The 27,661-nt window shown below is 57.7% G+C and overlaps 2 protein-coding genes and 1 pseudogene across 12 annotated transcripts in view; 1 reads left to right on the plus strand and 2 right to left on the minus strand.

The window, feature by feature from the left end:
• Positions 1–85: 85 nt before the first annotated feature.
• Positions 86–26,124, plus strand: ADA (adenosine deaminase). Of its 7 annotated transcripts, none has more exons than XM_081097896.1 (12): positions 86–250; positions 10,531–10,592; positions 15,739–15,861; positions 19,134–19,277; positions 20,025–20,140; positions 21,350–21,477; positions 21,940–22,011; positions 22,088–22,189; positions 22,429–22,493; positions 23,840–23,969; positions 24,792–24,894; positions 25,262–26,124. In XM_081097896.1, the coding sequence occupies exons 1-12, from the start codon at positions 218–220 to the stop codon at positions 25,276–25,278; spliced, it is 1,095 nt and encodes a 364-aa protein (XP_080954022.1). In that variant the 5' UTR covers positions 86–217; the 3' UTR covers positions 25,279–26,124. The 7 variants fall into 7 exon arrangements, 5 of the variants coding, with proteins under 5 accessions (XP_080954022.1, XP_080954023.1, XP_080954021.1 ...); XM_081097897.1 differs by having other exon boundaries at positions 109–250; positions 25,265–26,124; XR_013996372.1 differs by having other exon boundaries at positions 128–250; positions 24,561–24,894; positions 25,265–26,124.
• On the minus strand, positions 1,715–3,643 carry LOC308523632 (vesicle transport protein SFT2B-like; annotated as a pseudogene). The gene is made up of 2 exons: positions 3,130–3,643; positions 1,715–1,737 (listed from the first exon to the last, which is right to left on the minus strand). The product of its transcript is annotated as a vesicle transport protein SFT2B-like (transcript).
• PKIG (cAMP-dependent protein kinase inhibitor gamma) overlaps positions 25,960–27,661 on the minus strand; it is a 64,074-nt gene continuing 62,372 nt past the window's right edge. For 3 of the 4 annotated variants that reach the window (XM_081097899.1, XM_081097901.1, XM_081097900.1), the window contains one exon: positions 25,960–26,678. In XM_081097899.1, coding sequence (XP_080954025.1) covers positions 26,599–26,678 — 80 coding nt within the window. In that variant the 3' untranslated portion in view covers positions 25,960–26,598. The remainder of the gene's footprint in view (positions 26,679–27,661) is intronic. The other variant, XM_081097902.1, reaches the window with a different exon arrangement.

Consider the following 27,661-nt stretch of genomic DNA (forward strand, 5'->3'; position numbering starts at 1 on the left):
GGGCGGGGCCTGGAGCGGGCCGGGGGCGGGGCCTGGAGCGGGGCGGGGGCGGGGCGGGGGCGGGGCGGGGGCGGGGCGGGGCGGATCCCCGTTAAGAAGGGCGAGGCGGGCCGCGCTTGCTGCGGGGGCCCCGGGGACACGAACCGGCCTCCTATTCAGCCCTCGACCGCGGGGATCCAGCGGAGGAAGGAGCAGCGCGGGGCGCACGCTTGGCACCATGACCCAGACACCCGCCTTCGACAAGCCCAAAGTGAGCGCGGGCCGGGGCTCGGGGTCCGGGTTCTGGCGCCTGGTCTGGCTGGAGGGCTTAGGGGCGTCCACAGAGCGCGATCAGCGGGCCGTGCGGGTGCTTTCTTCCCTCAGCTCGGGCCCTCCTCTGCCTCTGCGCTAATTAGTGAGAGGCAATGAGGAAGTGAGGGTCCTGAACCTGAGGCATCCCTGGCTGGCCTCCGAGTTCTGCTTCTGCCGCTGACTTGCCTCCTTTGGGTCTCAGTTTTACCATCTGTCAAATGGGCATTCTCTCTGAACCTCATCTGTAAAATGGGGCCTGGGGCGTGCTGTCTACAGCCATAGGTGGTGTTGGGTCTGGTGCAATAGAGAGCGCTCTGTGAGTGTAAACAGCTTTATACTCTAACACTGATGGTTTTGTCCACTCCAAGGAGTCTGCTCGTGGATGTACCCGCGGGAAGAACTGAGCCATGCCAGAGATGGGGGCAGAGGATCCGGGTGGGCCTTAGGCTTTGGGCTCTGGTAAGACTCGAGAGCCACTGGCCCCAGAGGATGATAACTTTCTTGTCCCTCCTCCCACCAGCTGTGGTGTCTTGGGAATGGTGGGGTCAGGGGGAGTCCAGGCCCACTTGGTGGGCTTCAGAGCACGGAGATCCATCCAGGGAGGGGAGCTGCACAGAAGGCCGCCCAGCGGAGTGAATCAGCAGCTAGTCACGCTAGTGGGATCTGAGACGGCGGGCAGGGGGAGGTGTGAGTTTCAGTCTGCTTCACTGACCCGTCTGAGAAACAGGTGTGTGTGATGGTGGCAGAGGTCACAGAAGTGTGGGTAAGAATCCTGCGTGTGTGCACAGAGGAGAGGGGAAGGAAGAGGGGACTCGAGGAAGCAAGGCCTGGCGCCCCCACCCCCACTGCCCTCGCCCTCGCCACAGGGCAGGTGCGCAGCTACATCCTTCCAGGTGTTCCAAGTTCTGGGGAAGCACTCCCCCCCCCCCCCCCCATGCCTCCTTCACACCGTGTATGCACGCCCATGCCCCACCCTTAGTGGTTCTTCCCTTTGAAGGCTGTTTTTTTTGTTTTGTTTTGTTTTGTTTTGTTTTGTCTTAACTGTTCTTGGATTCCCTCTACCTTTGGGCTGGGGGACCACCTTACCTGAAATGACTCCCAAGGCAGTAGGCAAGCCCCTTGGCTGGGAGTGAAGTGGGAGTTACGGAGATAAATGAAAGGTACCGCTGCTGTAGATACTTGCTATGTGCGCCAGTCTGATCCTTGCAACACTTTCAACAGCCACCAGTCTGATCCTTGCAACACTTTCAACAGCCCCGTGTTGGAGCGACGGTTGCTATTCCTAATTTTTGCCTCGCCCAGTCCTCTCCTCTGATTCAAGCTGGCAGGTCACTCCCCCTCTCCGGGCCTCAGTTTCCACACCTAGGAAGTGGGCCCCACCGGCTTGTAGGGGGATCCAGGGGTCACCCACGGTGAGACACGTTTACTCGCGAGGAGGGAACGTGCCTGAGCGGCAGGGGAAGCAGAAGGAGTGAGTCTCAGCCACGCACCCTGGGTGGGGCAGGTGCTTAACCAGGAGCATTAGCCACTGGTGCTTCAATTGGGTTGCTTTTTGCTGTGCCAGGCGCCTTCTGAGCATGTTGCCTGCACTGACTCCTCTGATCCTAACAGTGACTCAGACGTAGCTGGTGTCACCCCATGTTATAGATGGAGGAACAGGCCCAGAGGTTAACTGGGTTAGGAAAATCACAGCAGCCAAGCTAGAGGCTGGCCTCAATCCTGTGGCCCTGACTAGCTCTCCGGAGCAGCCTCTGCAGAAGCCTTTGGCGGGTGGAGGTGCCAGGGGCCCAGGTGCAGGCCTCTCTCTGACTGCTCAGGCCTGCCTCCGGGTGAGGCCCAGGGTGCAGCCAGAGCCGAGCAGTGCTTCCCAAATGTTACAGTGTACTCACATCACCTGATTCTTGATAACATTCAGACTGTATAGACCAGTGGTTCTCAACCTTGGCTGCACATTAGAATCACCTGGGAATCTTTTTAAAAGCCTGATTTCTTGGCCTCATCCTCCGGAAATTCTGTTTCTTTGTTACTAATGTTGTGGCCCCACCCCATAACAAAGAAACAGAATTTCCGGAGGATGAGGCCCAGAAATCAGGCTTTTAAAAAGATTCCCAGGTGATTCTAATGTGCAGCCAAGGTTGAGAACCACTGGTCTAAACAAGAGGCAGAGGCACAGAGATGAACTGGGTTAGGAAAAGCCTATCAGCCAAGCTAGGGGGCTGGCTTCCCAGTCCCATGAAGGAGTCTAGGGTGGGACCGAGATGCTACACTCTGACAAGCTCCCAGGTGGTGCTAATCCGGATGGTCCACGGACCACACTTTAGGTAGCAAGACCCTAGGCAGCTGCCCACCTGGGTTGATTATGTCATTCCAACAAATGCTTCCTGAGCCACCGTTGGACACTGGAGGAGGGTGGAGGAGGTAGAAAGGGGGGTGGGGGGAGGCCCTCATCTGTTTCCACGGGGCAAGGCTGGAAAATGCCAGGCACTCGGGAGTTCTTGGTCAGGGAGGGCACTGCTGATCACATGCCTGGTATTTTAATGATAATAACAGCTGTCATTTAAGTGTGGGTTCTGGTACCTTCCATGATTTATCTCTCAGAATCCTCTGGACAACTTGACAAGGCAGATATTCTCGTTTTCTTCTTTTTACTGCTTAATGCGGTTTTTATTTATGAGAATTCAGGGGAACAACACCCAAGGAGGAAAGGGGTGATGAGAAAGACTCCTCTCTGGAAGATACCGACCACCCCCCTATTGTGTAAATGTTTGGGTCCCATGGACCCGTTGCGGCCAGAGGAAAGGAACATGTCTGTGAGCAAGAGGGCTGGAAGGGACCCACCCACAGTGTCTCCCAAGGCTTTGCAAAACTGGTCGCGTGTTCTGCAAGACGCAGGAAAGCACTTCACAGCGTCCCTTGCAAATAGTATGAAGGAAAGGTACCACGTCAGGCCTCAGACTGCCAAATGCAGAAGACGAGGGCAAGCCCCTTGTTAAGCCACCAAAAGGCAGAACACAGGTGAGCGCAAATCACAACGGCACCGTGATGGTTACCATCAAACCCAAGGGCTCGAACGTTCTCTGCAGCTGTTCCATTGGTCCCATGAGGAAGGCTCCCAGTGGATGCGGTGTTAACAAAGGTGTAAACCGCGGCAAAGGTCTGGGCCCTTCCTCGGCAGCCAGAGAGAAGAGTGCCCGGGAGTGAGCAGAGAATTCCTGTAACAAGACACGCAACGGAGCTTTCTGTTCTGGCATCCCAGCTTAAGGAAGGTGCCCCCCCACCACCGCCCCGCCACCTCGGCCAGGCCGCCCTGGTCCTCCGTGTCCGGCCCGCTAGGCACCTTCAGCTTGTCCATCCGGGCCACCTCCTCTTATGCTGCTCTGTCCACGGAGGCAGATGTTTCACCCCCATTTGTAGACGACGCGGCTGAGGCCTGGAGAGGTGAGCGGCTTGCCCAAGGCTACTCAAATCTGAGCGCTGAGCGAGCAGCCACGCTGGAACAGCAGTCTCTCACTGTTCCGTTTTGAGGAAGAGGAGGATTGGGGCTAAATCTAGACCTAAGCACTTTTTCTTTCTCTTATTTGAACGTTTACTCCGAATCAGGCACTGTTCTGATTTGCATGTTTGCTTGGATTGACTCATTTGATGCTCACAACAGCTTTCCTGCAGTAGGTCCCATCGGTCTCTTCATTTACATATGAGGAAATTGAGGCTCAGGGGGGAAGGAACTAGCCAAAGTCACAGCCAGAAAGGGGGCGGGGTCGGGGGGTGCTACCTGAAACTGATGTAGATGCTGATATCCGCTTTATTCACCTGCCACCCCCAGTCTGTGGGGGAGGAGTTAGACTTAGGGTGACCTTGGACTTCAGATTGATTGGGGTGGGATCCCTGTCTTGACAGTTTTCTGAACCCCAGCTTCCTTCTCTAAAATGGGCTGATAACACCAAGGCCATGGGGCTCTTGGGGGAAATTGACCCACTGGTTGGAGCGTGTTCCTCCTGGGGCTGCAGGGGGGCCGCTGTGGCCTCTGGGAAGCCTCCATCTGCCCCGTCTCCATCTCCTGCCACAGAGCCCACCGCCGCCTGCGCTGCTCTGGGCTTTGAAGCCACCTGTTAAATAAAGGTGCCCCTGGGAAGAGCCCGCCTGACCTGCTGCTTCTGGCAGTCCGAGGGAGGGGAGCAGAGATTGGGTTTCACCGAAGTCTCTGTTTGACCGAGGAGGAAGCCAGGAGGAGGGAGGGAAGTGCGGCGTCTGGGCACAGCGAGGCAGGGGAGGCCGCCAGCCTCCTGATTCCAGAGCTGAGCTCAGAGCTTGACCTGGGAGAAAGCTGTCCCCCTGCCCAGTTGTTCTAGGGCCGTGGTCGGCAAACTCATTAGTCAACAGAGCCAAATATCAGCAGTACAGATTGAAATCTCTTTTGAGAGCCAAATTTTTTAAACTTAAACTATACAGGTAGGTACATTGTTATTAACCTACCTGTACAGTGTAAGTACCGTTGATATTTGGCCTCCCCGCGCCGCATCTCCAGTCGCCCGACCGACACCCCCCACTTCTTCTAACGCCACTTCTTCAAAACAGACTCGCCCAGGCCGAAAACCGACTTCTGCGCATGGGCCACGAAGTTTCAATCGCACTGTACATGCGCGCCCGCACGTGGTATTTTGTGGAAGAGCCACACTCAAGGGGCCAAAGAGCCGCATGTGGCTCTCGAGCCTCGGGTTGCCAACCACTGTCCTAGGGAGTGTCCCCACAGCAGGGAAGGGAAGGACCGTGGCCTGGCTTTGAACAGGGGAGAAGAGTAGGCCAAAGTGAGGTTCGAATCTGTATGTGCCCAGAGTGTTGGGGGCTGGCTGACCCCTACCCTTGAGGGTTCTGAGGCCCTAGGGCTGTAAGATCGAGAGGACGTGGCCTCCGGGGCCTTTGACCATAGAGGGAGACCAGTGAGGAGCTTACACTTGGGCAGCAGCTGGGCCAGGCTGCCTGGGTCTGAGTGCTGTCCCCGCCCCCGCCCCCACCCCCCTTACCCACTGTGGGAGTTTGAGTGAGTTGCTTCTGCCTCAGTTTGCCCATGTTAAAATGGGAGTCAGTTTTATCCACCTGCATAAAACACCAAGCACAGGCCTGGCTGCCAGGGCGGCAGGGGTGGGGGCTGGGGACTGGGACATGGCAAGGCCAGCTGCTAATTGATCATCCATCATCCTCATCATATTATTAACCATTCAGTTCAGATTATACCAGCGCTGACTCAGCGCTGATATGCAGGGTGAAGGGGGGTGGCTGTGACTTCCTGGCTGTGCACTCATTAATCTGTGACCTAAGGCAAATTCCTAATCTCTCCAAGCCTCCCTTTTCTCGCCTATAAAATGAGGATGACTCCGCTGCATTCCAAGGCTGTGGCCCCACGGGATGCCCCCCTGGCCAAAGACACACCTTGCCTTCCATGAAACGTCAGTAGGAAGCACCGAGGGACTGCTCTGCCCCTTCCCCTCTGCACCTCAGAGCTTCAGGAGCCCAGACAGGCTGAGCACAGAGGACCTCCTGGAGGAGGTGTCACTGAAAAACCATGTCAGCCCCAGGGCTGCTCTGTCTCCTCATCTTACCCCAAAAGTCAGCCGAGAGGCTGTGGTGGCACTGACCCCTGGCACTGCCCAGCTCATTGCCAAGAGCAGGGCTAGGAAGGGAGGGATGTCTGCCCTGCAGTGGGCACGGTGGCTTGTCCAGGTTCTGACTGTAGTGCCAGATTCAGGGGTCTGGTCAGGCAATCCTGGCTACTCTGTCCTGTCTACATTCTCTGCCAGGCCAAGGGGGTAGGTCAGCCCCTTCTCCAGGCAGGGAGAGGACACAGCTCTGCTGGCCTAGGACGGGGAGACGAGGAAGCCATCCCTGGTTGTTCAGCACCGGCTGAGCACTGTCCGCTGTGGCCAGCACTGTCCTGGCACCAAGGGTACAGCATGAGGACACAAAGTCTCTGCTTTCAGGGAACTAATAGTGGGGGGAAGAGACATGGTAAGAGAATTTTAAAATCGGGGATGGGAAACAAAACAGTGATGTGTTTGGGGGCCTGGGAAACCCTGAGGGAAAGTACAGTGATTGGAGAAGGCCCTGGAGGGACAGCCCCGCCCACCCACCCAAGACCTGGGTCCTCGTCCTGGCTCTGCCACTGCCACCTCGGCTGAGCCTGGGCAAGTGAGTGCACCGCCCCGCGCCTCGCCGGTGTGGCTGGCATCTCCTGAGGGGGCTCGGCGTGCTTCCCCAGGTGCCCGACAGTAAATATTTGTTGGTTACTGGGTATGCTTTCTGCTCAGATCTTGGAGGATTTCCTGCAGTTCTGCTTGTGAGTCAGCCTCTCGGAGAGCAGGTGCGGGGGAAGGGGCATGAGGTTCCTCCCCAGGAGGCCTGGCGCAGTGCCAGGGAGGTGGTGTGGCCCTGGTGGGACTTGGGCTTAGAGTTGGAGAGACTTGGGTTCCAGCCCAGCTCTGCCATCATAGATCGGTGTGACCCTGGGCAGGTCACTGCATTTCTCCAAGTTGAGTTTAGCAAGTCCTGATGGGGCTCCTGTTCGCCCCTGCCGAGGGGCTAAGATGAAAGGAGAGGAAGGGTGTGCTAATAGGCAGCTGCTGCTATTACTGCTGCACTGTTTATACCTGAGGCGAGGCCTGTGGGAGCTCAAGACTCAGACCTGGGTTCAAATCCTGATTCCATCACTGACTGACTGTCCGTAGAGACTTCTTTGAGCCTCGGTTTCCCCATCTGTAAGATAGGAGTGACGTCCCAACCTTCCTGGTTGTGAGGATGAAATAAGGTCATGCCTGTAGACGGCCCAGCACCTGGCAGATACGCCAGAAGCCCCTGCTGCCCCTTTTCCCTGAGTGGGCTCAGCCGAGCAGGGTCCCCATTGCAGTCTCAGAGCTTGCACCCCATTGTCATCTGGGTGGGTGACACTTCTCCATGGCGAGTTGCGGTTTTCCAGAAAGTTCAACAGGAGGCCTGCCTGAGCTTGGGCTGCTCGAGGTGGTGGCTTCTGCCTCTGCTTCCCCCACAAGGAGGTGGCACCCGTGGGCACGGTGAGCAGCTGGGCTCTGCCTGCTCTCTCCCAGGGGCACGCTCGCCTCCTGCCGGCTCTCTGCGACCTTCCGCCACGCACCCTGTGCAGGTAGCTTGTGCTTCCTGAGCACCCACTGTGTGATGCTGTAGGGATTCTGGTTACTGCTCATCTCCCATCTGGGTCCTGAGCCAGCTCTGTCTTCCATTCTGCCTCCCGCCAGCCTGCTCACCACACAGGAGCAGAAAACGCTTTTAAAAGATCAGCCCCCCTTTGAAACATCAGTGGGTCTCCCTGCCTTCCACCCCCTGACTTTCTCTGGCTTCATCTCTCACCACCAACATTCTCTGCACTTGAACCAACTTGTTCCCTGATTGCTTAGCACATGCAGTTCCCTCTGTCTGGAACAGCTCTCTGCCCTTCCTTCTCCCCCTCCCCCCACTGATTCCCCTCCTCACCCCCGCCCGCCCCCCCCACACACAAAGTGATCTTTTCCAAACACTTTGAGTTACCGCCCCCCCCCCCCACCCTCCCCTGTCCATGCTGTGCGGGAGCCAAGCGGCATGCAAGTGCTTGGGCAGAAGTAGCCGCGCAGGCCCACCCACCCGCGAGGGGCAACGGCACCGGGGCAATCCCCCAGACTCGCTGCTGCCCGGGACTCGGAGGCGCTCTGGTTTTCGCCTTCTAACCTCTCCTACCTTTTCGAACCTCGTGCAACTCTTTTCTCTCGACTCCAGTCTCCTCCATCGTTTGAACGTGCCCACGTCATTTCCGCCTGGAAAAGAAATGCAAGTCTTTTGTGTTTCAGTTCGCTTCCCCCTAAATTGTCTCCATTTCCTTACCTCTGCTTCTTGCTCGCCCTGCTCCAGTGTGGATTCTGCGCCCTCGGGCCTCCGGAATGGTTGCTGGAGGGCAGTGGGCCTGGATCTTGGCCTTATGTTAAGAAAGCAAACCCCTGTGCCCGGGCCCGCCCCAAGGGTGGTGCTGGAATTGACTTGCATGGGCACCGGCACCTGTAACTTTCTGAAGCCTCCCCGAGCTCCTGAGGGCCAGCAGGGTGGGGAACCCCTCCTCCTGGGCCTGGGCCCTGCATCCTCGGTCCCAGGGACACGTTTCTGCAGCCTCTCCAGTCCCAAACCCCTCCTCCCTCCGCACCCCTACACCACGTTCTCCTCACGGCACCGCCTGTGTCAGGGCTGTTCTCTCTGCCTGAAGTGCTGTTCCCATCTCCCTCCTCACTTGGTTCTTCATCCCTCAGATCTTAGCCCAAGATCTGCTTTCTCCAGGAAGCCATTGCTGGCCTGCTGGCTGGGCGAGGTTCTTTCTTGTGTTGGCTGTTCCACGGGACTGTGTTTTTGCTTCCCAAGGGGTTGCCATAGCTTTGGTTGGACCTCTATCGATGTGACGCCTCGTGTCTCTCCCTGGCTGGGCTGTAAGCGTCACAGGGGCGTCCCTTTAGCTTACCGCTCCCCTCCCACACCCAGCAGGGCCTCGAACGCCTGGGGAATGAAGGCCTCGTAGCTGAGGATTGTTTAGCGTTTGCTCTGTGCTAAGCGCACTGCGTGCATTACCATGGTTAACCCTCCCCCAGCAGGAGGGAGGCCTGTTACCTTCCCTGTTGCGCTGGTGGGAACCCCAGGGCACCCAGGGAGCAAGTAGAGGAGCTGGGATTCCAGCTCTAACCACAAGGCGACCCTGCCTCTCTAGCTGGGTCCTCACCACGTGGGGGATAAGAAAATGGGGGCTCAGAGAGGTGGGGTCCCCTGTCCAAAGTCACATAGCTGGTCGGCAGGTCCCTGGATTGGAGGCGTCAGTGCTCCCGGTGCTGAGCATTTTGGAGGAACCCGGGAAGCATTTGGCTGAGTGGGCACTGAGCCCCGTTAGTCAGGGAAGCAGCAGCTCAGTGCTCGCTGAGCTGGGTATGGGTGCTGCTTGGCCCCGTGCTGCTGGGTGACCTCTGAGAGCTCTGATGATGGACATCTAGCTGAAAGGCGGGCCTGGCAGCTCTGAGCCCCGGCCTCCCCTGGGCCTGGGCGGGGTTCCTCTGCAGCAGGAAGCTCGTGTGTGTGTGTGTGTGTGTATGTGTGTGTGTGTGTGTGTGTGTGTGTGTGTGTTTCCCGATGCCCTCCGCCGCCTCCCCAGCCAAGGCAGCCACTTGCTTGTCCACGTCCCTAAGTTCCAGAAAAGGCCTTACCCTGGTGGAGACGTCAGTGAGTTTTCGGATCCCTGGGCGCAGGAACAGTGTCCTCCGGGGCCTGGAACAGTAGATGCCAAGGCGCTTTCCCGCTGTCCTCAGCGCTGCTGTGCCGCTGCCCACAGCCCCTGAGACACCCAGAGGCGGGGGGGGGGGGGGGCGCTGCTCCAAGGGCCGGGCAGACCCACCGACACTGTCGTTTTGGGTCCTTACCAGTGGTCTTGGCCAGGGAGGCAGTCACAGCCGCTGAGTGTTGTCTGAGTCACACAGCAGAAGAAGGGGCAGAGCTGGGGTCGACCCTGAGGCTGTGTCCCAGCCCCTGTCCTTAAACTCCTGGCTTCGTGCGCAGAGCGTTTCCTGTGGGGTCACACGTGTAGGCGCCGATCACCCAGATGGCCGAGTATCTGGCGTCGCTTCCAGAGTCCTGGAAAGACCTGGTGCTGCTTTCATACCGATCCCTGAGAAGCTGTGCTTGAGCAGCACCTGCTTTTGAACATGGAGCCGGATTTCTGAAATGCGTCATGTGGTTCGCTAGTCCAGGAAGTCTGTGGTCAGCCCTTCGTGTGAAAGTTGGAGTTTGCTTAGTGTGTTGTCTGAGAGCAGGACCTGCCTGTGTGGCTGGGCTCGGTGGCTCCTGCAGGACCATGGCTGTCCTGATGTGTAGGGATTGGGCTCAGGTTAGAATTCTGGTTCTGTCCCTTAACTGGCTGTGGTAAGCGCACAGGCCTGGGTTGGGTTCCTGCTCCCATCACTGGCTTGCTGTGTCGCAGTGGACAAGTTACTTAACCTCTCTGAGCCTCCGCATTCTCAGCATGAGAGAGAGCGAGAAACCCACCGCCCAGATGAGGGTTAATCAAGATGGCGTGTGTAGACGTTAGTGACCTGTGTGTACGGGAGCGGTGAGTAGTGACTGATGGTCACCGTGGTGAATGTGAGCACTGACCCTGAAGGTCCTCCCGGCACTCATGGGGGTGTGTTCTCTCTCTCTTCCCTTTGCCCCTTGCAGGTAGAATTGCACGTCCACCTGGATGGATCCATTAAGCCCGAAACGATCTTATACTACGGCAGGTAAGTCCACGGAAGCGAGGCCTTCCTCCCCAGTCTGAGGACTCTAGAGCATCCCAGGGTCTTCCTGTGGAACCAGCCGGCGCCCAGCCAGAAGGGTCTCTGAGCTGGAGACCCGCAGCCCGTGTCTTCTGCCTTCAGTGCCTTTGCTTTTTGTCTTCCTGTTTCCAGGTGAGCCAAGGGGAGCATGTGCCACCTTACACACGGACTCACATGGACACACGGGGACACACGCACACACACACACACACACACACACACACACACACACGGAAGCAGTTCCCAGGGCTGAACCAGTCACTGTGTTTTGGCAGAGAACCGGGCAGGTGACACCCAGAGGAGGAGGCTGTCCTATCCCCATCTCACCGAGGGGGGAGCAGGTTCAGAGAGGTAAAGGCAGTTGCCCAAGGCCACACAGCAAGTAAATGGTAGAGCCAAGAGTTTATGGGGTCAGCTAGCTGACCCCCAAAGCTTTTCCCTACATCACCATGGAAATAATCTACAGGGAGACGTGAAGTGACTCCCTCTCTGGTCCCAACTCTCTGCATCTTCCAAGTGAGAACACCACCTCCTGCCGCGGCTCTCCCGGATGCTGGTGGGCCACAGCTCTCCCGGATGCTGGTGGGCCGAAGGGTCCCTGTGCCCCCGCCCCCCAGTGAGGCAGGTCGGCCCCTCCCTCCCCACACCTCAAGGGCCCATGGTGGCCCCTCTGTTGGTCCCAGCACCTATGAGCACAGGGACTTTGAAGGCCAGTGGATCTGGAGTCAAGTCCAGACACAGTTTCCTCGCTGTGCCCTTGGCCTGTGTGGGGTGAGGGTAAGAACAGGCCCTCAGTGCTCCACGGAGGAGAGCTGCTGCTCCAGGAGTCAGCCCTGACTCTCGGGGCGTCACTCCTAACTCCCCAGCCAGCTCTGCGGGGACATTCCCCTCCGTCTGCCCCACATCAGCGATCCTGCTCTAGGGAGCGGCTATTGATCTCGATATTTAACTGCGTAAGTGTGTTCATTTACTGCCTGCCAACAACGTCCAGATTCCTCAGGACGACTGGTGAAGGGGTTATATTGTCCCTATATTACAGATAGAAAGGAAACCGAGTCATGATAGCTGAAGAAACTTGTCTAGTAAGCACAGCTGTGACCAGGCCCCGCCCCTGCCCGAACCCTGCCACCGAGCCCAGCCACACAGGCAGGTCCTGCTCTCAGATACAGCAGGGAACACACTTAGCTCAGGGCTCCAGCAAAGGCCCTTAATGAGGTCCGTATCATTAATCACAATCAATGGCTCTGCTAATGGGGTCAAGCCCTCGGCTTATCTCTGCCTGTCCTTTGACTGTGTTGAGCACCAGCCCTTGCCACAGGGCCCTGATGAGGCCGTTGGGGTGGGGTATCGGAGGCCAAGATGGGATCTAATCGGGTGCTCATTAAGGGGTCATAGAGCACTCAATATCGCAGCCAGGAGGCGAGATGCCAGGGTGGGGTGGAGGGAAAGGAGCCGCTGGTGTTGGGTGACTGGTTGGACTTGCCATTTCCCATGTCTCCCGCTGTCTCGGAGCAGCCCTGGCCCTGGAGAGGGGTGGGGTGCCAGGTGGAGTTTGATCTCGAGGTCAGCAGGCAGGGGGAGCAGGGAGTTGGGCAGGCTCCAGCAGGGCAGCCCCGGAGGACTCCCTGGTGGGGGTAGGCCAGGACTGAGAAGAGGAAGAGATGGGGGGGGGGGGGGGGCGGTGCCTGGCCTGTGACCTACCCCCAGGCCAAATCCCATGGCCCCTTTCTGCCTCTGACTGAGGCCTCCATTGATTTTGTTTTCACCCATTTCTTCTTCCTGCGAGTCCATCTCCTGACTCTTTCTCAGGCTCCTTCGAGACCCATCCACTCATTCTCTAAGGCCCAGTCCCAACCTGGCTGTCCTCTTGTCCCTGTCACCACCCTGGTCTGAGCCGCCGCCAGTCCCTCACTTAGACTCTCGCAATGGCCTCAGGACTGGCCTCCAGGGGTCCACTCTGGCCTCACCCCTCACCGTCCTCACAGCACCGTAGTCAGGACAGCTGTCTTACAACATGGTCTGATCAGCTCTCCTGCTCAAACCCTGTCGGTCCCTCCCCCCTTGCTCAGGTCAAGCGAGTCTGCATGGCCCTTAGGTGCTCCAAAGCCGAGGGAGCTCTGACCTCTGCTCCTTGGTTATTCCATAGCCGGTGTCTCACACACACCAGGCCAGTGAACACAGGGAGGGGGCCCCGGGCCCCCGGTCACACAGCCTTTACAGCAGAGCTGGGATGCAAACCCCGGCCATCTGGCTTCAGAGCCTGCGTGATACCCAGGGCACAGAAATAGCCCCGTGTGTGCGTCTCTGTACCTGCAGAGAAAACACTGAGTTTTACTGGCAAGGACATGGAAGTCCTCAGAGGGGACAGCCCCTGCCTGGGGTGGTGTGGCCCATACAGGGGGGCATGGGCTTTGAACTCCAAAGCTGGGTCCATCCTCCACACTGAGCCAGGCTCCGTGGCCAGGCTCCAGGGTGGTGGGAAGACTGCCGGAAGCCAATTCCAGCCTGTCAGCAAGGGCTGAATCATCCGGAGAGGCAAGGGCATTTCCCCAAACCTGAAAAGGGATGATTGCTTGCTGCCAGACAGCTCAGGGCATCTTAATCTACATGTTATTGCCTCCTACTGGCCAAACACCTGAACAGCCGTAGGCAAATTCTTCCAGTCTGACAATGGACTCTGTACCAAACCCTACCCTTTGAAGCTTATATCTCTACCTCGCCTTAGGACAAATTGTGTTAATAAAAAGCAAGGGGTCCTGAGATGAAAAACATATTAGTTCCTTTTAGCTACGCTCCTCTGACCCCCAAATGCCCTTCAAAATTATATTTTGTCTCTGGACTCTTTATTAAGCTACACACAGCCCTTCTCCAGATTGCTGAACCCTTCTAGATGCTGGATCAAGACCCCCGGAATTAATCCATGACAGGCGAGCTGGAAGAGAATGGTCAGGAGGCAGCGCCCCAACAGGAAGCGGCAGGGTCCAAGGCAAATGTGGCCCCTGCATCCGCCAACATGGGAGCCAGAGCCTCGGCGCCACCTCCTCTGCCTTCACCCACCAGCTCCCAGGAAGAGATTCCAAGCACAGTGTTTAACAGCTGGCACAGGCGGCCTGGGTCCTGGGGACGGCTCACGAGGGTGACTTTGGGGCAGGCTGGCCACAGGGGCAGAAGCTCAGTGGGCACGGAGCCCCGGACTCGGTGTCAGGACAGCAGCAGAGGTACCGTCTGCCCCGGCGTCTTGCAGGGACGCGGGCCAGTGAGGAGACGCGCTGGGCTGGCTGGCGGGCTGGTGGCGGGCACCAGGGTGAGTGTCCCACTGGACACTCAGAGGGACTGGAGCCACCCGAAGGGGAGGAGGGCATATTTAGGGGCTTAAGAAACAGGTATTTAGGTAGGAAAATGTGGCGAGCCGGCATGGCCATGGCATACTCAGCCCCACGTTGGGTGCCTTAGGTGCCACGCCAGCTCAGCCAGGTTCGGTGAGCCTGAGAGGAGGCGGTGAAGGATGGAGAAAAGACAGACAAGAGAAGAAAGCTGGGTCTGGGTGGGACGCTGGCCTCTCTGATGGAGAGCTAGCGACAGCGCCATGGACTACAAGCCGTGTCTTTTATAGCCAGATTCCACGAGGCAAAGTAAGGGTGCGGTCAAGGTGTTTACAACAGTCTTATGGGTTTCAATCCTACTCAACTACATGCACCTGAACTCTATCAAGCCCACATCCCTCAGCCATGTGGGGCCACGTGTTCGGACCATAGGTTCAAGCTTACAACTACAGCTGTTGGCTATAATTGTGCAGGGAGGGCTCTGCCCTCCAAGCTGGGACTTCCACGTGGCCGTGAGAGGACTGTGCCCTCTCATCAGTCCAAGGCTTGAACCCATCCAAACACTAGCCGCTCCCCACAGGAAAACATTTTGATATTTGAATAACAGAAGCCATGAAAGGACGTAAGCATGTTCAGTCAAACTTCCATTTCTTTGGCAATTTCTTCCTCCTATCATCTTGCTTTATGGGTAACTGGATGCTTGAACCTTCTGATTCAATCATCTAATTTTCTTTACCGTTTGCTTTTTTTTCTTTTTTTTTTTTTTTTTGTTCTCCTCACTGGAGAATTTTCTCACCTTTATTTTCCATCCCCTTCGTTTCGTCCCAGTGGCTGCCGCCATGTTCTTTGCAATGTCCAGCAGCTCTTTCTTACTCTCGAAATGTCCCCTTTTAAAAAGCGACATTCCTGTTCCAACCATGTTCCGTCCTTTCATCTCCTTGAGCATTTGCATTTTAGGTTCAAGTTTTCTTTTGTTTTCTGCATTTTCAGTTTCCTCAGAGCTCCTTTTGTCTCTTTTGTCCCTCATGGTAGAAGCGTTTCTTGAGTGTCTGGTGTTGTCTCTTTTATCTTAAAAGTGGGAAAACTGCCGTCCTGGGTGACCCGTGAGTCGGGTCAGAGCCAGGATGAGCAGAGGGGGTGGTGCATGCAGAAGGTGGGGGCCAACCCAGCCCGAACTCCCCCCCCTCCCCACTACCCTGCCTGGGGAGGCAGAGATGCTGATGAGACAAGGAGGCTGTTCTCAGCAAGGCCTTACTGAAGGGTGGCCGTACCCCCGTGTGGGGGCTGTGGGCTGGGAGAGGAAGGCCTCTGAGGTCGACAGCCAGCCCTCCGGCCCTCTCCCAGCACACTGGGCCCGCAAGCCTCTCTGATAAGTTGGTCTGCCAGAGAGCAGAGGAGGCAGGGCCAGTGCTTGCCCTGTAGTTATTGCCCCTGATAACCCCTGAGTTGGCAGAGGGCCAGTTGGCTGTACCCACTCTTGGGCTGAGGCAAAGTTGTGGGCTTGCTGCCCTGGCACCTTCCCTGTCCCCAGGCACTTGTCCATGCACACAAACAGACTTTAACCCCAGGTGCCCCCGCCCCTTGAAATCTGCTGGCTAATCGTGGCCTTGGGGACAGGAGGTGCTGGAGGGACTCTGATCCTGGTTCTGCATGCCCTGGGCCTATTTTCCCATCTGTCCAATGGGTGGAGCTGGATGGAGAGGATCTCAGGTTTCCAGCTGTGGCCCCTGGGGAGTCGGTCAGGGCCTCCCCAGGGGCAGTCCGTCACCCTCATGTTTTGTCCCCAGGAAGAGGGGGGTCGCCCTCCCTGCTGACACAGTTGAGGAGCTGAAGAACATCATTGGCATGGACAAGCCCCTCACCCTCCCGGGCTTCCTGGCCAAGTTCAACTACTACATGCCTGCCATCGCGTGAGTCCCCCACCCTCGGGCCCTGGTCAGTGTCCATCCTGTGCCCAGGACAGGCTGCCAGCCCCAGGCCTGCCCCTCAGCCCACGGGGTGGAGACCCCAGCTCTGCTGTTCACCATTGTGTTTACTTGCTTGACCGTCTCCATGCCTTTGGGCTTTGGTTTCCCTTTCTGGGAAGTGGGTGTGATGGGCTGACATTCCGCAGAGAAGTGACACAGTGTGGGGGTTAGGAACACGGGTCCTCGCCTCAGTCTCATGGCATGATGTGGGCACATTCCCTCTGGGCCTCAGTCCCCTCATTCACACATGGCCTGGCGATCCCGTCCGCCTCCCGGGGCTGGCGTTTGGGCTGGACACAGGGCTGTCCTCGCACTCCCCCTCACGATGGAGACAGCCGCCACCTTCACGGACAGGCACTGGTGCTTTTATGTCACGTTGCATGCCTTCCATTTTCCTCCTAGCAGACTCTCCCATAGATGAACATAATGTTTGCACAGCTCACAGAACTAGACTTCCTGTAGTCTTCCGCTAGGTAAAGTTACTCGTTTCCAGAACGGGGAAAGAAGGCTCAGGGAAGTGAAGGGCTTGCCCAGGACCCCACAGCTGGCAGGGGATAAAGCCCAGAGTCTCGCCTCGGTGCCACCTTGAGCTTCCTGGCAAGAGGCAGAGCTTCCCAAGGCAGGTGAGAATCAGCTTTGCCAGTTGGTGCTGCAGGAACTCGGAGAGACGAGGGGGCTGGGGGCAGTCAGGAAGGGCTGCCTGGAGGAGGAAGTATGGACCTGGCCTTGGGATAGAGAGGGTGTGATATTGTCCAGAGGGCTAGGCCTGAGGAAAGGCTTGGAGGGTGGGCCAAGCACTGGCTGGTGGAGGATCAGCGAAGGTGTGTGAGGCAGAACAGAGGCACTGGCTGGGTAAGTGGCCAAACAGGTACGAGCAGGGAAGGAAGATGTGTGGCGAGGTGGCCGACTTCTTGCGGGAAGCCTTTGGGCTCAGCCCGGAAGGCACTGACTGCCCCCATCCTCGCCCCCGGTGGGCAGACACATACCACCTCCCCGAGGCACCTGCTGCCACCCCAGAACGTATGAGCAGGCCTGGGCACCTCCCCTGTGCCACCGAGGCAGCTCCTGTCTCTCTGGCCAGCTCCCTGAAGGCCCAGCCCACCCAGGCTGCTAGACGGCACCTCCTGCAGAGCTGCCTGGCTGTTTGGGGCCATGGCCCCCGAGACTCTGACTTTCCACCCCCTTGCAGCACGCACAGGGGTCAGACGGAAGCCCTCAGCGCCTGCCACTCGTCGCTTGGCTCCCCCTCTCCAGCCTCCTCGGCTCCTGTGGCACCTCGGGCAGACCTCACCCCGGACCTCAGGTCCCCTGCCACTGCTGTTCCCTCTGCCTGGAACACTGCAAACTGCAGTCCAGGCCCCTGCCCCTGCTTTACGTGTACCCATAGAACTTTCCACCGTCTCACCTAGGATATATTTTATATTTTACTTCTTTCCTTTCCTGTCCCTGTTGCTAGGCTCTGGGCTCTGTGAGGGCAGGGATTTTGTCTACCTGGTTTGCTGTATCCCCTGCCCTCAGTGCAGTGTGGAAGGAGCCCCCAGCCATGGGGGAGATAAAGAGCCTCTCCCCAGGAGGCCGGCTCCCTCCCCAAGGCTGGCCCCGCCCCCTCCCCAGGGCTGGCCCCGCCCCCAGGGATTTCCCACAGCAGCTGCCATCCTCCTGGCTCTCCAAAGCGCAGGTCCTTCCATGACCCTCCCCTGGAAGCGGCCGCTCTCACAGTCTGCTTTCTAGTACCCACTCCCTTTCATGCTTCCTGGTGGGAACTCCCGGCTACGGCAGGTCCCCTGTCATCTGATCACACTCATAGTGGCCCTGGCAGGTTAGCTTGCACCTTGCTTCTGGAGCCCACATTCAGAAATAACAGCTAAAACACTGAGCATTTGTCTGTCTGTTCCAAGCACTGGCTCAGGTGAGTTTTAACTCATTTGTCCTCACAATAACCCTTTGATGGATGTCAGAGAAGGTGATTAACTGGGGCCACGCAGCTGGTAGGTGTGGGAACCAGGGTTCCAGTCTGAGTCCCAGGTATCTCCCTCATCCCAGAGTTCCCTCCAGATTTGTCCATCTGTGTCCTTTTCTCTCTCTTTTTTAGAATATACTTTTACTGATTTCAGAGAAGAAAGGGAGAGAGAGCTAGAAACATCAGTGATGAAAGGGAATCATTGATTGGCTGCCTCCTGCACACCCCACACTGGGGACTGAGCCCACAACCCGGGCTTGTGCCCTGACCGGGAATCGACCCATGACCTCCTGGTTCATAGACTGACACTCAGCCCCTGAGCCACGCCAGCCGGGCTACAGAATTTATGTTTTTTGGCTGTTAGTCCCTGAGCGGGTTTCTGGTTGGCACACCCTTTCTCCCATTCCGTAGCTCCTCTTTTCCCTGCTGAGTTTCCTCTGCGGGCAGCTTTCAGTGTGATGCAATGCCACTTGTCTATTTTTGCTCTTGTGGCCTGTGTGTGTCCTTCTCTCTCATTTCTCTTCCCTGCTGGCCTACCTCCATCACTCAGCAAACATCGAGTGGCCACTCTGTCCTCGGCTGCGGGATCATAGCAGTGTCAAGACAGATGGAGGAGTCCTTGCCCATGGCAACTGCATTCTAGTAGGGGAGATGGAAACTGGCTAACAAGCCATGGGAGACCTGTAATGTCGGTGGTCATGAGGGCCATGGAGAAAGGAAAGTTCAGGGGAAGGGGCGGAGAATGCCAGGGGGCCGTTTTAAGATGAGGTGGGCGGGGAGGCCTCTCTGAGGAGGTGAGACTGGGGCTGGGGCCTGAGTGGAGAGGGGGAGCGAGCACAGGACCATGTGGTGAAAGGCCATGGAGGCTGGGAGCTGCAGACACGAAGGCCCAGATGTGGGAACAAGCTGGCAGGGGATTTCATCCCACACAACGGGAGCCCTTGGGTGCAGAGCAGAGGAGCGCGGGCTCTGATCTGTAGAAGTCCGCTCTGCCTGCTGTGAGGAAAGGCACAGGGAGCGTGGAGCCCAGTTAGACGCGGGGGAGACCGGGGTGAAGGGGGCGAGAACTGGCCGTTTGGAAGCTGAGCTGACAGGACCGGCCGTGCTTCCGGGATCTTCTCCAGCGGAGGCCCAGGCTTGGCACTGGAGGATAAGGATCGGGGCCAGAAGTGGGTCTGATCGGCCAAGGGTTGGGGCCAGTCTTGTTCCTGCAGCTCTGGAGGGACACGAAAGAGGGCGGTCCCTTTCCTTCCAGGGGCTGCCGGGAGGCCATCAAAAGGATCGCCTATGAGTTCGTTGAGATGAAGGCCAAGGAGGGCGTGGTGTACGTGGAGGTGCGTTACAGCCCACACCTGCTGGCCAACTACAAGGTGGAGCCGATGCCCTGGAACCAGCCCAAGTGAGTGACCGCGCGGAGGGGCTGGGGCAGGGCGGCCCAACCTGGGGCCCGAGGGACACACTGTTGGGAGGCCCTGGCCCAACGAAACTTTGATCTTGCCCCCCGATCTGGTCTGCGGCCTTGGAAAGAGGGGCTCAACTCTGTCCTGAGAGACAGGGTTCCCATCCCTCCCTGGGCTCATGCTTTAACTTTGGGAGAAAGCGTTTGGCATCTTGTCACCCTAATCCTAGACACAGGCCTGCAGTCACTACTTAATCCAGTGACTTCCAGGTCCTGCTCTGACCCCGTAACTGAAGCGAGTCTAGCCCATTCCTGCCCCTTGCCTGGACCCAGGGCTCTAGAAGTGCTATCACCCAACCACCCTGCCCCTTCTAGCCATGACTCTGACACAAGTGAACAAGTGGGACTCAGACCGGGTGAGCTCAGCACTGCTCCCCATCTGAGGGCAGGGCTGTGAGTGTCTGAGCCACCACCCCCCGCCACCCCCCCCCAACACACACACACACACACACATCCTCCAGGTCTGGAAGTGCCCGGCAGTTCTAAGGAAGCCAGAGGGGGTGTGCTGGGCTTGGGCCGGCTCCCTCAGTGTTTCCTCAGAGGCAGTGGGCTGGTGAGGAAGGGGCTTCTCCTGGAAGATTCCACCTCCCTTCCCCCATCCCTCCCCCCTCCTCTAACCCAGTCCCAGGGCTGTCCCTTCAGACCTTCCTTTGTCCCAGACCCATCCCTACTCCTCTCTCCACACAGAGGGGACATCACCCCAGATGAGGTGGTGTCCCTAGTGAGCCAGGGCCTGCAGGAGGGAGAGCGAGACTTCGGGGTGAAGGTGCGGTCCATCCTCTGCTGCATGCGCCATGAGCCCAGTGAGTGTCACCTCGGCCCTGCCCTGGGCTGCGCATCTTACCAGCCCCAACCTCCCGGCCGGTGCTGGGACTGCACTGGTCTGCTCTGTGCCCCTGCCACCCGGTATCCCCTGAGCCCAGCAGCTGCACCATATGGCTTCCTGAAGCCGTCAAGTCCTCCTGGGAAGGCGCCAGGCTTCTGGCAGCAGACTTTTCTCCCTGGGGAGACCAGGCACACAGCCGCCTGACCTGCAGGCGGTTCAAAACCAAGGAGCCTGAACAACAGAAAACAATCTAAGCCAGGCTCTGATCAGCCCATGGTTCGCCCTTGAGACCCTGTGGGCCAGGCCACAGGACCTGTGAGTAGGTCTGACCTCTGGGACCTGAGGGGTCTCCCTTGTGACTGACACTGATCAAACCTCCAGGAACTTCCAAGGTGCAGAGCCCCACTGTATGACCGTGGGCAAGTCCCATCACCTCCCTGACCTCGGCACACACTGTCCACCGAGCAGTAGTGAGGACCACAGCAACGTTAATGCCGGCCTGCCAGGCCCACCCGCACATAGCGACTCACCTGTATTCCCTGCAGTCCCTGCGGCCGCCTGTGGGAACTGCCGCTGTTCACCCCATTTGACAGATGAGGAAACAGACAGAGAGGGCAGCCTCTTGCTCTTCGATCAGGAGGCAAAAGGCTCTCATTTGGACCCAGGGCCACCTGGTTCCAAAGCCTGTGATTTTTCATTCATTTTAAAACGCTTAATGATGAGTTTGCCGGTTCAGAGTCCACAGTTCCTTAGCAATATGGTTAGTAATGCCAGCAGGTCATGTGTTAGATTTAAACTGTGTGGACTCCCTCTCCTCGTCTAAGTGGGGATGAGCCCACCTTGAGGGCTGTTGTGGGGACAAAGGAGAGAACGGCCATGGGTCGTGTACTGAGCCCCGGCCCTGCCCTCAGTGCCACACACAACATCTCGGCACCGCCTTGCAGCCGAGACCCTGTGCCATCGCTGGTGGTGCCCCTCTGAGAGGAGACGGAGGCACGGGGTGGAGCCGTTTGCTGAGGCCATGTGGTTAGCTGTGGCCGTCAGGATCTGAAGACGGGACCCCGGGCCCTCTGTCATGTGCTGGCCTCGGGTGGAGGGTGAGTGGGATGGGGAGCAAGCAGGCGTTCTGGAAGGATCGCTCCCTGGTGGCGGCTGTGACAGAGGCCGGGGGACATCTCGCCCACAGGCTGGTCTGCCGAGGTGGTAGCACTGTGTAAGAAGTACCAGCATCAGACCGTGGTGGGCATCGATCTGGCTGGGGATGAGACCATCGTGGACAGCAGCCTCTTCCCTGGACATGTGCAGGCCTACGAGGTGGGTCCTGGGGGAGGAAGGGGGAGACTGGCCCGGAGGCTCTGGGAGAAGCTGCTGGGCTCTGCTCACAGGAGGGAGACGTCACACGGACTCACACGGACTGTGCGGTGCGAGGTCTCCTGGGTTCCCAAGAGTCTTAGTTGGGCCTGGGGGCTCTGGGGTGTGAATTTGGTGTAAAGACCCCACTTGCTGTTGGGCGTCTTTCTGCCTGTGATTTGCTGTGACCTTGGGCGAGACGGTCTCTTCGCTGGGCCTGTATGGGGCAGACGGCTCAGCCTCCTGTGGAAGGAGTGAGGTGCCGGGTTGCGAGTGGGGCTCCTGACAGTCACTGCCGGGTCCAGAGCCTGGCTTCCCACGTCCCAGCTGTCTGACCTTGGTCGTGTTCCTTACTTTCCTGAGCCTGCGGGGGGCTTCCCCGGGGCCCTCCCCGAGGCACCCATGACCTGGCTCCTGTCCTTCCAGGAGGCTGTGAGGAACGGCATCCACCGCACCGTCCACGCCGGGGAGGCTGGCACTGCAGACAGGGTGAAAGAGGTGAGGCAGCCGGCGGCTGCGGGCCCTCCCCCTATGCCCGCCTCCCCGCACTGGACTCCCCTCTGCTTCCCTGCAGGCTGTGGACAATCTCAAGACAGAGAGGGTTGGCCATGGCTACCACACCGTGGACGACGAGGCCCTTTACAAAAGGCTGCTAGAGAACAACATGCACTTTGAGGTGCCTGGGGGTTGGAGGGTGCAGAGGTGGGGAGCTAGGAGGGGCCTGGGAGCCAAAGGAGTGGGCACTCAAGCTGCCAGGTGGTGTAGGAAGACTGGGACCGACAGCTCATGGGAGTCGGCAACAGGGAGGCCAGTGTGACCACGGCCGGAATAGGTGGCTCCAGGCCCTGGGCGTGGGGGCGCAGGCCGAGCGGCCTGGGATGCCTCTGCCAGCCGCACGCCTGCTTGCTCCTCCAGGTCTGCCCCTGGTCCAACTACCTCACGGGCTCCTGGAACCCGGACACGGAGCATCCAGTCGTTCGGTGAGGCTCGCTCCCCTGGGCCCGGTTCAGTCTTGCACCAGGAGAGCTCAGGGTGGCAGAAATGCAGGGACTGGGCACTGGCTGTGCTGGGTCTCCTGATACAAAATCTGTCTGAATCCTTGGGAAGCAGGTTTACCATCCTAGTCTTACAAACGAGGACTCCAAAGCTCGATGTGCTGTAACCTGACCACCTAGCAGAGCTGGGGCCCTGCAGCACTGAGCTATACCAGATGTCCTGCTGCCCCATGAGAAACTGGCACCCGAGACCCTGCCTCCAAGGGTCGGGAGGATGAGTGCCTCCTGCTCACGTGGGCTCTCTTGGCTCCTCTGGGCATCCCCCCAAGCACCATCCTGAAGCTTCCCCGAGGCCTGTCCCATCCTACACTGCTCCCACCCCACAGTCCACCCCACAGCCGTGGCCCGTCTTCAGGCTGTCCTTTGACTAAGCCCTGGGGGTGGCATCAGGCCTTGGGAGGGCAAAGCCACCTGCCCTGACCCAGATGAGGACGGCAAGAACTCGGGGTGATCACGGTCAGGCCAGTACCGGTCTGCCAAGCTTTTGCAAAGGGAAGGAGTATGGGCCCCGATGTTGATTAAAGGGGGTGCTGAGCTCAGCTTTGGGGAAGAGGAGTGTGCACTTCCCGTGGCTCATCCGGGGAGGTTCTTGGAGGCACATGGGAAAAATTCAAGAGCCATCTACCCAGACCGGGGGGGGGGGGGGCGGGGGGGGGGGCGTGGAAGGGAGAAGTGATGGCCTACGGAGATGAGGAGGAAGAGGGCCTGAGAGAGAACCCAGGATGAAGTGACAGTTATGGGACAGGTGGGAGGAAAGCCAACGTGTGGTGTCTGAGAACTCGAGGGAAAAGGTTCCATGAACAGTCAACAGTGTAGAATTCCCCACAAGTCAGGTGCAGTAAGAGCTGAAAGTCCCCTGGACTTAAGGAGACTGTGGGCAGGGACCGTGCCATGAAGTTCCTTGAGAAGCAGAGCCCAGGAGGATTGAGGACGCACAGGGTTAGGCTAGGGCTGGGGCACTGACAGCTCTCCCAGAACGTTGGCTGTGAAGGGTGGTCGCTGGAGGGGGGTGCTGTGTGTCTCCCCAACCCACCATTCTAGCTGGCCCCCTCTTCTGCCGTGGCCTGGCTCTGGCTTGATCAGATGGCTTGTCTTGAGTTCCTAGTTATGTGGTCTTGCACAAGTCACCCACATTCTCTGAATTGGTTTCTTCCTCTGCCTGAGATCTTCCAGGTGTGTGTAACAGTGATGTGAGGCTCGAGGAGGGTGTCGGGTCGATATGCAGTGACTGTTCACAAGAGAGTAAAGGGAGGCTCTTCCCCCACATCTAGATTCAAAAGGGACCAGGCTAACTACTCGCTAAACACGGATGACCCGCTCATCTTCAAGTCTACCCTGGACACCGATTACCAGCTGACCAAACAGAAGATGGGCTTTACCGAAGAGGAGTTTAAGAGACTGGTGAGTGGGTGTGGGCCCGGTCGGCCTTGACTCTGGGCCCCGGGACTGTGAGGCCTGCAGGGCCTGGAACCTCTGAGGATGAGGAGTGGGTTTACCTCAATAGGCCAAGCCAAGCCAGACCTAGAGTTAGATGCCTTCCACCGTATTGACCTGGGTCCAGGTGTTTTATTCTTTGCTTGCCCTCGAAGACTCTGATGAAAGCCATCTACCCTCTCCCAAAAAATGTGTGGTCAGCTATAAAATTCTGCACTTTCAAGCCGTTCATAGATCCCAGGGTTGAGCTCTTGATTTTAGATGGTACAATTTCCCAAACCTGTCTCTGCATGACTATCTCTTTGGTCCCCTACATCCCACCCTGCCTCTCAAAGTTTCTCCAACTTTGTTCTCACATTACTGTATCATGGAGTGCCACTTAAAAATTTTTTTTTAAATATATTTTTATTGATTTTAGAGAAGGAGAGGGAGAGAAACATCAGTGATATGAGAGAATCATTAATTGGTTGCCTCCTGCATGTCCCACACTGGGGATTGAGCCTACAATCTAGGCATGTGCCCTGACAAGGAATCGAACCATGACCTCCTGGTTCATAGGTTGATGCTCAACCACTGAGCCACATCGGCTGGGCTGGAGTGCCACTTTGAGATCACAGAACCGCACGGTTTCTGCTCTGGCAGTGACTGACCTGACCTGGGACAAGTCCCTTCCTCTCCGAGCTTAATCAACCGCCCTCATTCAGTGAAGAGCGTGGACTATCACTAGATTACCACGGGATCCCTTCCACACTCGCTGATTCATGCTGTCTGCCATTCGGACTCTTCCAGAATATCAATGCGGCAAAGTCCAGTTTCCTCCCAGAAGATGAAAAGAGGGAGCTATTGGACCTGCTCTATAAAGCCTACGGGATGCCACCTGCGGCCCCTGCAGGTATGCTCCTGTCTGCGCTTCTGGGCCATGGACCTGCCTGGCTCGTTTAGCTTTCTGTGGGGCCCCCGGCGAGACGTCCTCTCTTGGGTAGCACCAAGGACTTGTAATGGCGCCTGGGCACAGGCCCTGGCTGGGGCAGCCTTTCACCACCCGGCCTACGTTCTGTGTAATGCTGTCCTGAGGCTGGCCTGAGGGGGAGACTTTCTGAAGGTCTTAGCTCTCTTCTGCTCCTTCCTGTGTGGCCTTGGCAAGGCGTTTTCTGGCTCTAAGTCTCCACAGGGGACTCCTGTGGCTCTAATGCTCTGTGATTCTTTATGCCCTGGGTACTGGGACTTGCCTAATCTTTCTGCTTCTCTGACCCGGCCAGCAGGGCAGCAACCATGAAGGCATCACGGCCACTGCTCCGAGCCGCACCCTGTGGATGGAGATTTCATAGCTCTGGGTGGTCGAGCGACACCCACCTTTACTTCCCTGGGAAGACCATGATTTCCACAGTCAGCTACTGATGCTACTGGAAGCCTGTGTGCCCCTGCTGTACCCACACACAGCGTGGCATGGTCAACTCCCTCCTCTGGTGATTTATGCTGAAAAGCTGGTGCTCAATAAAGAAGCCAACGGCTGGAGTTGTGCAGCACGTGATGCATGGTCTTGGGCAGGACGACTGGGTGGGGAGAGAGAGAAAGGAGCGTCTAGGGCAGCCTGCCCAGTGGCAGGGCCCAAGAGCCCAGCGGGGGCTGTGACTGGGAAGCCAGAGCTCCCATGCTGGGGGGAGGGGCCCACACCTGCCCTCCCGAAGCAGCCAGGCTTCTCTCGAGGAGTTGTCTGCTTACAGGCTCCCTGAACTCTCAGCCCCTCCTGTTCTAGGTTTAAGGGAAAACCTTCCCTTTGAGCTCCTGAAGCTGGACGGGTGAGAGAGGGCGAGGGAAGAAGATTCCTCGGCCACCAGCATCTGCTCAGTGTTTTCTTTCTGTGGGAGCTGGGGCAGCAACGGATCGCAGCCAATGTGGACGGGCCTAGCTCCTGCTTGTGCTGTTTAACGGAGAAATAATCATCGTAAACCAGCCACACAAATCACCAGCATTTATTTCCTGGGTCCCAGGCGTTGTTCATCTTGGTAGAAAGGAAGGACAGAGTTGATCAGAGCACAGAAATCCCTTCCCTAAAACTGGATCTGTAAAGCTCCAGGAGGGAACCGCAGACGCGTGGAATTTGGATTAAAACGGCTTTCACAAAAAAGTGGATTGATTGTCAGCTCCTTCCCTCTCTGCTGAAAAAGGGTTACAATTTTTTTAAAGTGTTTTTTAAAAAGGGATCAGATCAGAAGGTCTTGACCTGGACGGTTGGTTTTGGAGAAGGGGCAGAACTGGGACATGGTCGCTGCCCAGGTCTAGGAGAGGAGCTGCCTTGGGTGGGCTGCTCACCCAGGGGAGCAGGACCCAGTCCGAGTCTCAGTGCCCCATGAAAAGCGACATCCTGTGGCCAGAGTGTCTTAAAAGCGTACCTGGGCACGGTGAGGAGGTGGTGGCGTGAGCCTGTGGGTGTGGGCAGAGGGCCTGCCCGGGGGGAGGGCCTCTGGGGCGCCTCGGTCTGACCTTGCTTGCCTGGAACACGGGGCTCAGAAGAGGCTGCCGGGCCAGCGCCAGGACTCCCTGCCCAGGTGGGGACAGCAGGTCTCTCTTCCAGCCTCCTTGGACAAGGTCAGACTCAAGATGAGGTGGTCCCGTCACTGCTCTCAGGCTGGTTGCTAGCCTCCTTGTCTGGGGCACCTGCCTCCGCCTGTCCTTCTGGAGAGAAGGGGAAGAGGAACATATACACAAACGTAAAGCACGGGTGACAGGGGAGGACCCGGCCAAAACGGTAACAGTGGGTGAGCCCTGGGTGCGGGACAGGAGCTGGCTGAGAGGTGGTGGCAGCCAAAGGGAACGGGAGCCTTGTCTCTAACATTTCAGTGCTTACAAAGAAAATGCCTGTGACATTACTAGCATCATTAAATCAATCAAAGGCCAGGATCATGGATGGATGCTAAAAGCAACAGGCGAAGGGCTGTTGAGGGTCAAGGGCTGTGCAGGTTCTCTAGGAGGAGAGGGCAAATGGGAGGTCCCAGCAAGTAACAGGTGCTCAGCGAATGGTAGTTCTTAGAAGACAGAAAAGGGCCTGAGGAAAAGGCATCAGACTAGGCCAGCTCAGGAGAGTACCAGGGTATGGCCTGCATCAGGGTTAGGGGTGGAGCCTATGACTGTTCCATTCTGCGGTGTCCTCACCAGACCAGCCGAACCTCCCTCTCTGGCCTCTGTCTTTGCATCCTCAGGCTAAGCCTTTCCCATGACAGAACCACCACCCTGTGCCAAGCTCCATGCAACCCACCCAGCAGCCTGGGGTATGATTCGGGGCTTGACACCGGTGAGAAACAGGCTCAGAGAGGTGAACTGATTTGCCTGAGATCAGTGATGGAGGGAGCCAGTGTCCCTTCCAGGAAATTCACCTCCTGCCAACAGCATCTCTGGGGTTTGTAAAGGCCTGTCACCATCGACACTGCCTCACTGTGCCCTTGCAGGAGTCTTGGGAAGCAGGTGTTAGTAGGAACAAGTGGTGCAGGCAGAATGTGGACATCTGTCTCTCTGCCAGGCTACCTCCTATCCTGGTGGTGCTCATGGCAAAGGCTTGGTCCCGGAGGGCCCTTCTGCCCTCTCCAGAGGCCTGACAATTTAGATGGCACTTTGGGCAAATTTCCCAGCTTGCGATGCCTTATTTGGCCCTGAGCCTCCCG

The sequence above is a fragment of the Myotis nattereri genome (assembly GCF_964212035.1).
Source record: "Myotis nattereri genome assembly, chromosome: 8".
NCBI classification, from domain to species: domain Eukaryota; kingdom Metazoa; phylum Chordata; class Mammalia; order Chiroptera; family Vespertilionidae; genus Myotis; species Myotis nattereri.